The following is a 12,500-nucleotide window of genomic DNA, read 5'->3' on the forward strand; positions in this document are numbered from 1 at the left end:
ACGCATGGAACCTGGCCAAAGGATCACCAGCAAATGATCTAATAGCCGAAAGCCTGGATAGGTACAATTTCCACAGGTCAATGGCTCATTCGCTCCTACGAGCTCGTGAAACCGCACCTTGACCTCCTAGAAGGCAATTATGAGAGACACAGACACAAAAATGGACAGTGAAGACCCTGCACACTGTGCTCAGGCTCAGGAGGACCAAACGGATCACCAAGACAAGGCAGATGCCACCAGTGCTGTAGCCACTGATGAGGGATGCAATGACCATGGTGAATACAGTCAACGCTGCACCACAAACGACAAACACAGAACAGACAAGAAGACGGTAAACACAAACAGGCTTCAAGCCCAAACACGTCACACAGAGAAAAAGAAAAAGAAACAGATCTGTAAATTCTACCTAAATGGTACCTGCTGGCACGGGGAAAAGGGACGAAACTGCAAATTTGCCCATCCCAAACACCACCAGCTAAACAAGGTAGATAACCACTTACAACAAAATAAGCGGGAGCGCAGAAAAGGGAGACCAGAAAGCTTAAATCTACGTACACATAATCCACCGAATACCAACAGGACTCACAAAGAGAGAAGTCCGTATATTCCTTCTGCTCCCCAAAAAAGGCTATATGCAGAGGCTGTACGAACTGCAGTAGCTGAGCATCAAGCTTTTTTAAGCGTGGCCCAGAAAATGGTACAACAGTTAACGTGGATGCAGAGGGTACAGAGTCAACGCCACACGAACCATTGTCCAAGACCACCACAGATGATGGATCAGGGATGGCCACCGCTAACACCAGGAACCCCTGCACAGATATCACACCCATATTCCTGTTGAATATCCGGGGCCTATTACGAACATGCGGCAAAGACAAGTTCCTATACTTGAAAGACCTAGTAACATGCAATCAAGCAATATGCATGGTGCTTACCGAAACGCATCTAACATCTAATATAGCAGATGCGGAGATAAATATACCAGAGTATGCCGTACTCCGAACAGACAGAAGGGATAGAAGTCATGGGGGAGTTGCAATGTACATCCGAGAAGATGTCACACCCCTACTACTACTATCACACTCAAACTCTGTATGTGATACTTTAATAGTACACATAAAACAAATTGATGTAGTTGTGTGCTCAACATACCGTCCACCAAATACCGCAAAGCAGGAAGGTAAATTTGAGGACAGCCTCAGACGCATAGAAGAGGTCCTGACAAATCTGGACCAACACATCAATATACTTTTCCTAGGCGACTTTAACCTCCCAAATGTTAAATGGCCTGAAGGTCACATCCTCTCTGGGATGTCACTGCATGAACAAAGCCAGGCAAAATCATTGCTAGAACTATCCAACATGCTGTTCATGGAACAAGTGATACTCCAACCAACCAGGGGAAGCAATATTTTAGATCTCTGCTTCACAAACAATGTGAGCCTAATCCATAATGTGAAAATAACGCCCACATCTCTCTCAGATCATAACATTATAGAATTAACTATGTATGGTCCTAGACAACCCACTGACACCCAACCCACCAGGAGGACTCAAGCAATATCCAACCTGAATTTCCGCAGGGCGGACTGGAAGTCAATTCGCAGAGAGATTCGAAATCAAAACTGGCATGACAGCCTTTCTACACAAGACAATGACCTCAAACTAAGTCATTTTATGTCAACCATACAAGACATATGCACCAAATACGTGCCATATAGAAAGACCAGCAAACATGCCAATAGAATTCCTAGAGACAGGAAAATCCTTATGAGACACAGAACAAAGGTCTCAAACCAGTTAAAAAGAGAACTGGAGGATAGGAAAAGGGCTAAATTAAAACTAACACTGTTAGAAATAGAAAACAAAATTAACTCTCCCATGAAAAGGAGAGAGCAGAGAAGGAGAAGAGAGCAGTAGAAAGCATAAAAACAAACCCCAAGGCTTTCTATAGATTTGCAAAGGAGACTGCTACGGTGCAGTATAAGATAGGACCCCTATTCCTGCCTAATGGCTCACTGACTGCAGATCCCACATGGATAAGTGAAGTGCTCAGTACACAATTCAAGAGTGTCTTCACCTCTCCTCTGAGTTACATGCAGATAAAGAACCCAGCTGATTTCTTTGACAATAGCACTCAGCAGAAAAAGACTGCATCCATTACCTACATCAACATTGAAGAGGAAGATGTGATAGCTGCCATAAATGAAATGAGCTCAAATTCGGCAACTGGACCCGATGGTTTCCCAGCTGTCCTCTTAAAGTCATGTAAACAAGAATTAGCAGGACCACTCCGGATACTCTTCCAGAGTTTCCTTGCAAATGGTAAACTTCCCAAAAAGCTGAAGGAAAGCACCATACGTCCTATCCATAAAGGTGGAAGCAGAGCAGAGGCTGGGAACTACAGGCCCATCTCTCTGACTTCACATATTAGCAAAGTCATGGAACGAATTGTCAGAAGGAGATTGATTGCGTTCCTAGAAGAAAATGACTTGCTGAATGAGACCCAGCATGGTTTCCGTCCAGGTAGAAGCTGCCTCACGCAGCTCTTGCAGCATTATGACTAGGTCCTGAAGCAGCTACTTGACCATTCAAATGTTAATGTGATATATATGTTGATGTGATATAAAAGCCTTTGACAAAGTTGATAATGGCTTGATATGTCACAAGCTGCGAAACCTTGGCATAGCTGGTAAATTAGGAGAGTGGCTGCATGACTTCCTGAATGGTAGAAGTCAGACAGTTGCAGCCAATGGAGAACTATCTAGGGACACACACATATTGAGCGGTGTTCCACAAGGAACTGTTCTGGGGCCACTACTGTTCATAGTGGCCCTTCTGGACATGCCCACGGTCACTCGGAGAGCCACTGTCACTAGCTATGCTGATGACACAAAGATATCTCAGGCAATAAAGAATCCTGATGATATTGTAAGCCTGCAGAATGACCTAAATGCAATATATGAGTGGGCAGAGCAAAATAATATGCAGTTCAATGCAAAAAAATTTCGATGCAATTCAGCGGCACTATACAAAAAAGATCGCCACAGTCCAACAGATGAACTACAAGGAGCGACTGAAGGCACTAGGTCTCTACTCCCTGGAGCGCAGGCGGGAGAGATATGTAATAATATACATATGGAAAATACTGGAAGGACTGGTGCCAAACTTTGGTATCAAGTACTACAGGAATGCCCGCACGGGTCGCCACTGCATGGTGCCAAAGGTACCGTCCACTGCATCTCACATAAGAACGAGATACTGCAGCAGCCTCGGTTTCAGAGGACCTCAGCTCTTCAATGACCTGCCAAAACATTTGAGAGACATGCAGGACATGGATGCGGAGGTCTTCAAGACAAAACTTGACGCTTTCCTCTCCACGATACCAGACGAACCAATGGCTCGTAATGAGACGCAGTTTAGGGTAGCTATGTCAAATTCTCTTATACACCAGATGTGCCATCAAAACTCTTGATTGGACCATGTCAGGTGGGGGTGAAGAGCCATGCAAGGAACGTGAAAATCACGGTGGTGCACCAGCATGACCGCAGCCACTTGGCTGAAACACATAAATAAATAAAAATAAATATACGTATATATATAAGTATATGTATATATATACATGTATGTATATATATATATATATATATATATATAAATTGAATTATATATATTTATGGAAAAAAATGGGTTTTTTCCTTATAAGGTTTTTTCACGCTAAATACTTGATAAATTCTTAGAATAAAGTATTTATCCTAGAATTATATATATATATATATATATATATATATATATATATATATATATATATATATATATATATATATATATATAAAATATATATAACCAATTTTCAAGAACTCATCGATGAAAATCCACTATCACATATAGAAAAATTAATAATTAAAAGCACAATAAATGAGTATAATATAAAGTAACGTAAATATCATAAGATAAATATAATAAAAAGATTACACGTGTTTCATAACCAATTTTCAAATAGAAAAGAAATTTAAATCGATTAAAATCAATTGAAAATTGGTTATTTTCCCTAAAACTATATATTTTATATATACTTTATCTATAAGGCTCAATTTAATTTTAATTTTTTATAAATTGATTTTAATTGAGTTTTTTACCTGTAATTTTGGATTTTGTCCCTAATATTATTATATATATATATATATATATATATAGATATATATATACTTGTAGTTATATATATATATACGTATATATATATATATATATATATATATATATATATATATATATATATATATATATATTTATTTATTTTTTATTTATGTGTTTCAGCCAAGTGGCTGCGGTCATGCTGGTGCACCACCGTGATTTTCACGTTCCTTGCATGGCTCTTCTCCCTTATATATATATATATATATATAAGTATATGTATATATACATGTATATGTATATATATATATATATACATGTATATGTATATATATAAGCATATGTCTATATATACATGTATATGTATATATATATATATATATATATATATATATATATATATATATATATATGTTTGTATATATGTAGGTATATATATCCATATGCATGTGTGTGTATATATATATATATATATATATATATATATATATATATATATATGCGTTTGTATTTATGCATGTTAATATATATATGTTTGTAATGCAATATGATCGTTTCATGCAACTCTATTTGATTGAACAAAGCAATCCTTACATCAGTTTGAAATGCAGAGCAATCTTCAGCTGCACAAAGACATAGAAGTTAATTAAATTAGAACAGGTAAAAATCAAGATTTATTAGATTTTTATGACTATAACAACTATGATGTCTGCCTGCTCCCTTCCTACCCCTAACAGATACTGCCCTCTGTTCTCTCAGCCTTGGATATACAAGGGATTTGATAAACTAGTCTATAAATGAAAACTGGTCCCATAAAAACAAAAAATATCAATGACAAGCAGAGTATGTAACAATATATACCTTCTTGAAAAGCTTAGTAACTTTTATGCTAGAGTGAGACAGCATGTTTTTTTTTTCTATCTCCTTAATTTCTTGGATATTTTAGGTATAAATATACTAATGTGTCCATCTGTTCTAATTTAATTAACTCCTATGTCTTTGTTCTGTATTTTAAGTTGATGTAATGATTGTATTGTTCAATTAAATGGAGTTGCATGAAGTGATGAAAGTTGAATTACCTCTCGATATGCTTGTTGCTCATTTTGATTTTAATCACCTAATTTTAATCACTTAATATGTATATATGTTTTTGTATTGTATGTCAATTTATTTGTCCTTAAATGTATTACATAATCTCACTTACATAACCAAGCCATTTCCTCAGGCATCCTGATTCTATTGACTGGTTGATAGTCTGAGAATGTAGCCGGTACTCCTCCTTACCACCCTGTAAGCCGAATTCCAATTACAGTACAATTGATATAATTGGCACAATCATTGGGAAACTTAATATCCATTTCCACAGTAAAGTTGCACGAGAAAACTGTAATCTACAGAACCCCAGATAATATATCCTATTTTTTAAACTGTTTGGTCTAGTAATTAAATATATGGAGGTGGGTACATGTTCGTGTGCACAATTCCTGATTACAGATTGTTTCTGCCTTTCAATTCAACATTTTTTCTTACAGTATATTGATCAACCTGGTGGTCTAGTAGAAGACATTTATTCAATGTGGTGCTGCGCAATGGAATCCAACTTAAACCCACGTTATTGCAAATATTACCACACATATAGTGTATAATATTGCAATGTTGTGTAAATGCCAAGACTTTGAAAACTCAATAAAGAAAATCGTTGGCCAAGCATACACACGCATGAGCTCATTCAAAAAAGACACATTACATAATTAAACGCATAAATATTTATAACTAATTATTTAAATAACTTCTTATCCATTCTATATTTCAGTTACTATTTTTCTGTGGATAACATTGAGCAATGGTTGTTTGCAAACAGCTGTCGGTGAATTTATGAATTGTACAGCGAAATTAAATATCTCAGTCTCACTAGAAACGAATAGAATCGCGTTAAAACATCAGATGAGTGTGATATGCAAGTAATTTAACATTTTATTAAATACAAATTATTCAATTTATTGTTCACTGCTTTATAATTCAGCCATAAGTCAGGCAGAGTAAGTCACACAATAAAATAAGATTGATATGAGGATAGGTAGAATACTAAAATGTCTGACATTTGTTTTCTTCTTAATGATAAACATGGTGGAGGCGCAATGGCCCAGTGGTTAGGGCAGCGGACTCGCGGTCATAGGATCGCGGTTTCGATTCCCAGACCGAGCGTTGTGAGTGTTTATTGAGCGAAAACACCTAAAGCTCCACGAGGCTCCGGCAGGGGATGGTAGCAAACCCTGCTGTACTCTTTCACCACAACTTTCTCTCACTCTTACTTCCTGTTTCTGTTGTGCCTGTAATTCAAAGGGTCAGCCTTGTCACGCTGTGTCACGCTGAATATCCTCGAGAACTACGTTAAGGGTATACGTGTCTGTGGAGTGCTCAGCCACTTGCACGTTAATTTCACGAGCAGGCTGTTCCGTTGATCGGATCAACTGGAACCCTCGACGTCGTAAGCGACGGAGTGCCAACAACAACAACAACACAACAACAAATGATAAACAAGCTAAACAATATATTTGTTTCAAATTTTGGCCAGCAATTTCCGGGAAGGAGAGAAGTTGTTTACATCGATCCTAGAGTTCAACTCGTACTTATTTTATCGAACCCGAGAGAACGAAAGGCAAATTCGACCCCAGCGGAATTTTGAACTCAGATGGTTAAGTCGGAAAAAAATACTGCTAAACATTCTATACAGCGCGGTTATAGTTCTGCCAGCTCGCCACCTTACGGTAAACTACATGTTATCAAACAAAAATTTAAAATTCGTTTGAATCAGAAACAATTACCTGAAACAAAAGAAATGTTGAATACTATTTGTATTGTTTCTGATCAAAAATTCATTTCGAAATGTTTACGTAATGAAACGCTTAAATGAGGAAGGTTTACGTAATGGATACATTTCCTATTATATATTGCGCACGCCTGAAATGTACGTATTAAATAATTTTAAAATATCACTATTTGACTTGATTTCATCATTATTATTCCAACTAATGCGAATTGATGGCTAGCCGCTCTCTCTCTCTCTCTCTCTCTCTCTCTCTCTCTCTCTCTCTCTCTCTCTCTCACTCTGTTTATATATATATACAGGGTGCGTAAGCTATTTGAGAATTGATTTGTGATTATAAAAAAGAAACAGATATATAATAACAGATAATAACTTTACTTATCAAAAACTGCTATGAGGATAAAAATAAACCTTCTTTTCTAAAACAATATTCAATAAAGCCACCTTCATCTTCAGCAACTGCTTCTATATGAGATCTAAATCATCTACATGCTCGAATTAAGTGGCCCTGATTCATTTTGGACATTACTTTGACTATGGCAGCTTTCATAGAATGTTTGGTGTTATAGGCGTGTTCATTGACTTCTCTCTCAACAATGCTCCACATGTAATAGTCCAATAGATTGAGATCTGGAGAATTAGGAGACCAAATGTTAGGGGTTATGTGATCATGGGAATTTTCATCCTTCCATTCTTGTGTTACTAGAGCCATATGCAGAGTCCTTCTGAAGCACATATGGCCTTCTATTGCATACACTGTCTATCCAGGGCTTAACAATTATTTCCAGGACCTTAATGTAGGCGGCAGAGTTAACTCTAAGACATTGTGGAAAGAAGTAAGGAGGTATCACATGTCCTTCATTGCTGACAACTCCTAAAATCATGACAGTTGCAGAAAATTGTGTATGCATAACACTTGGAACTTCAGAAGGGTCTAAACATAATCATCTGTCATTTCTTCTGTTAACTTTTTGATCTTGGTCGAAGTTTTTCTTGTTTGAGAAAAAAACCAAATCAAATCATGGATTTTTCAGTTTGCCTTAGATCTGATATAGTGATTTTCTTTTGCTTTTTCTGACAAATTGATTTTTCCCCATCATGTAAGACATATCTGATTCGTGAACAACCTTTCTGATTGTTCCTTCTGACACATAGAGATCTTTTGCAATTGACCTCAAAGACTTTCTGGGATTGTAATCAATAATCTGTTGAACTTGCTGGATAAATCCAGATGTTCTGATGATTTCAGAGTGTTTAGAATTCTTTTTATGCTTTGATGCTGGTGATACATTTCCATCTTCAATTTCTAGCTCCTTACAAATTTTGTAACCACAATAACAGCATGACTCTTCGTTTCTTGAGTAAGCTAAGGGTCTGCCATTGTTATTTTCTGAAACAAAGATTATACAGAGATAGAAAAAATGCAGCAATGACCCCAAAAATGTATGTCCCCCAAATACCTTATATATACATATATATATATATATATATATATATATATATATATATATATATATATATATATATATATATATATATATATATATATATATATATATATATATATATATATATATATATATAAAGTTTATTTTATTCCACACGGGTAGAAATATAGAAAAATGAAGTTAAAAGTGCACTGGGATTCGTTTAGATTTTTTAGTTTTAAATTTTTAATGACAACCAGTTTCACAAATTCCTCTGATTTTCAAAAGTTGACACAGCTATGCTGCAACTGTTTTTCTTCTAATAGTATCTGCGTTCATAGATACAAACCATAACTATACAAGTATTGGGCTCCATAGAAACAACTCCTGTCCACTTTATCATATCACAGAGTTAGAGAGCCCGGTTTGGGAACTGGCACTAGACATATTCACTCAACCGTGTCAACCTTAATTTACGGCGCAAAACATATAGCAACATGATATTAACACATGGACATAGCGGGGGAACCGACAAAAAATTTCTAAGGCTAATCACGTGGTCTCTACCACATCTGACATAAATTTCAGACAGTCTTCATTGTTTGGGATTGGCACTTGACATATTCATTCAATCATGACAGCTTTAACTTACGACACGAAAGATAATGTCACTTGACATTCAAGAACGGACACAGCAGGAAACTTACAAAAGTTTCTAAGCCTAATCACGTGATCATACTCGGCCTGTCAGAACGTATCCAAAACTGAAACTAATTTCAGTTATGTCCTCTCAATAAAAATACGAGAATCTTTGAACTCCAAACTGAATCAATACAATTGCAACATAGCTCCACGTCTTTTTATCTCACCCTTTGAAAATCAGAGAAATCTGTGAAACCGGTTAAGTCTTTAAAAATTTACACATACAAAAAGCGTAGTAATATCTGTTTGAGTAGCTGATGATAGGAATGCAAATATTTTTATGTTTGACTGTGAATTTCTTACATCTTAGTCTCGTTATTTTGGATTGGCCTTTATTCTTGTAAAATGGAAAGTGTTTCTGGGGATATTGTTTGTTTTTCTTCATAGGCAACCTAATTAAACTTGGACAAGGCTTAGATATTAGTGTCTAGATCTAGGAGGTTCAGTGGCTTATAGCTTACTGTTTCTTTATTGGTAGGGTCAACAAATAAGGTATTCCATCCAGTGAGAGATAAATATCATTTAACATACACAGAATTTAAAAAGCACCCGCACACACATGTATGTATGTATGTATGTATGTATGTATTCATCTATCTATCTATCTATCTATACGTACATCTGTCTTCTAAATTTATTTCTTTTTCTAGAATGGGACCAAACGACAAACAAGTATTCCAATCTTGCTTCGATACTTTAAAAAGATGTGATCAATTTATGATAATCGCAGATACTCTTGGGACAAATATCATGAATTTTGTTGAGGCCAGCGAGAAACTGTGTGGAGACGAAGACGGTAAGATTTAGTTTTATTCTTGTTAAGGTTCTTTTTCTTGTCATTGTTAGTTAAGGAATACAAACGGGTAGCTTTCCTGTTTCACAGCTGTCGTCCAAAGTATGACCATCGGTATACCTTCTTTACTAATTGTTTTGTTTTTGTTCATAATTAATACAATTGTAATTGATATTTTGCCTTATAATTTCAAATATAATTAAATACGCCACCTTAATCAAAGGTTATTTCTTTAAATTCCAATAGTATATATAAGAAATTATATTTACTTTTATGCACACACACACACACACACACACACACACACACACACATACATACATACATACATACATACACACACACACACACACACATACATATATATATATATATATATATATATATATATATATATATATATATATATATATATATATATACTACACTTTATCGTGCAGTTACTGTTAATACTTCATTTAGAGAATTAACATTGCTTATATATATATATATATATACATATATATATATATATATATATATATATATCCAAAGTTTTAAATTTTTACATTTAAGAGAGAGATTTGATGCTAATATCCATATCAATGTTATTTATTCCTAAGGAGTCTAATTTAGATTTTTTGCGGTGAAATCTCCTGCTATATTGGTAACGATTACATAGTTTACTATGAAATATTATATACAATCACATAATCTCCTAATCCCACATCGTTCTCTCTGTACATGGAAGTCCTGATACACGTTAACTTTATCATAAGTGATATTACTCTTTGATATCAGTCAGATTAAGAAATAACTCTATAGATACAACCCTAAAAAGCAATTACTTCTCCGACAGACTGGCAAAGTCGAAGTTGCAAATACTACTCCGCCTCATCACTCATTCCTTCTATCTTTATAACAGCAATTCTTACTTATCTGAAATACTATATTCTCTATCACACTTGTGAAATATTTACTGCGTACACACACGCTAACACACGGACATAAACACACATGTACATACACAAATATACTTATAAACAGACATATGATTTAAAGAAACTCTAAATGAAATAGTAATTTATAGCACATTTTACTTCAATCTATTTCAGTTATACTTGATAATATGCCGTGTTTAATACCAAAGATAATGGCTGTAGCAACAAATACATCAACGAATGAAACAAAGGAATTTCAGCAGCTCTACAAGAAAGGGAATGACTTATTTATGCAGGTGATGCTAAGAAAAATTTTAAGAGAAGAATACAACAGGAAATATTGTCCGTATGTAGAGAAAACTTGTTTCGATTATTTAATGATGCTTCAGTGATGATTAGGCGGCGAGATGGCGGTATCGTTAGCACGCCGGGTGAAATCTTTAGTGGTATTTCATCTGTTGCAACGTTCTGAGTTCAAATTCCGCCGAGGTCAATTTTGGGAGGCGCAATGGCCCAGTGGTTAGGGCAGCGGACTCGCGGTCATAGGATCACGGTTTCGATTCCCAGACCGAGCGTTGTGAGCGATTATTGAGCGAAAACACCTAAAGCTTCACGAGGCTCCGGCAGGGGATGGTGGCGAACCCTGCTGTACTCTTTCACCACAACTTTCTCACCTCTTACTTCCTGTTTCTGTTGTGCCTGTAATTCAAAGGGTCAGCCTTGTCACACTGTGTCACGCTGAATATCCTCGAGAACTACGTTAAGGGTACACGTGTCTGTGGAGTGCTCAGCCACTTGCACGTTAATTTCACAAGCAGGCTGTTCCGTTGATCGGATCAACTGGAACCCTCGACGTCGTAAGCGACGGAGTGCCAACAACAACAGTGATGATTGAAAGACGTGGAAAAGTGTTAATCCAATTAGATTCAAACCTCAACGCCCTATAATCGGATCTCACTGAGGTTGATTTCCATCTCTCCTGCGCAGTATGATGAATATGTTATATGCTATAATATATGCTATAATATATGCTATAATATGCTATATGTTATAGATATGCTATATGCTATAATATATAAACCCTCTTCTACTAAGTATTAACATGTTACTTTTGAAAAGAATTTTTCATATTACAATTGTAATGTTAATATCCACGTTGTGGATACTGATGTACGTGTCACTGCGAATGTCCTCTTCATATATGTCTGTGAAAACATGCGGACTACATGTCGATAAACCCACACAGACAGACAGACAGATATGTAGATAGATAGATAGATGTTTAATATGCACACAAAAAGAGAAGCGTACATATGTAGTTGAAAAAGTCTCTACATTGAACGTGGAAAAGCGTTCTCTACATTTGTCGAGTGTTCAGGAGTAGGCTAGATATAAATGTACACGTTTTATCGTAAGGATAGTAGAAGTAATGTTGGTGGATACGTTCAGGTACTAAGGACAATTGTTAAAACTAGGGTGAAGTACGCAGTGGAATTCCATACGTGTTTCAATAATACTCAGCACCATTTCACAAAGCCCACATAACACAACAATAAATGTCAGGATATCATTACGATCACGTAACACCGAACTTGTAAGCCTCTGAACTCGTCAAATTTTAATCGCATTTGGAGTACTATTGAAAGGGAGACTAATCGGTATCTTCAGAATACCATAGCTTCACTAAAAGCGGCCAT

General features: G+C 35.9%; 1 protein-coding gene across 1 annotated transcript in view; it reads left to right on the plus strand.

The window, feature by feature from the left end:
• Positions 1–12,500, plus strand: part of LOC106869700 (uncharacterized) — a 33,706-nt gene that overhangs the window by 5,631 nt on the left and 15,575 nt on the right. Inside the window, exons 2-4 of the mRNA XM_089361719.1 lie at positions 5,948–6,095; positions 9,741–9,886; positions 10,978–11,149. Coding sequence (XP_089217845.1) covers positions 5,948–6,095; positions 9,741–9,886; positions 10,978–11,149 — 466 coding nt within the window. The remainder of the gene's footprint in view (positions 1–5,947; positions 6,096–9,740; positions 9,887–10,977; positions 11,150–12,500) is intronic.

This window comes from Octopus bimaculoides, chromosome 13, assembly GCF_046866305.1.
Source record: "Octopus bimaculoides isolate indiv1 chromosome 13, ASM4686630v1, whole genome shotgun sequence".
Lineage (NCBI taxonomy): Eukaryota > Metazoa > Mollusca > Cephalopoda > Octopoda > Octopodidae > Octopus > Octopus bimaculoides.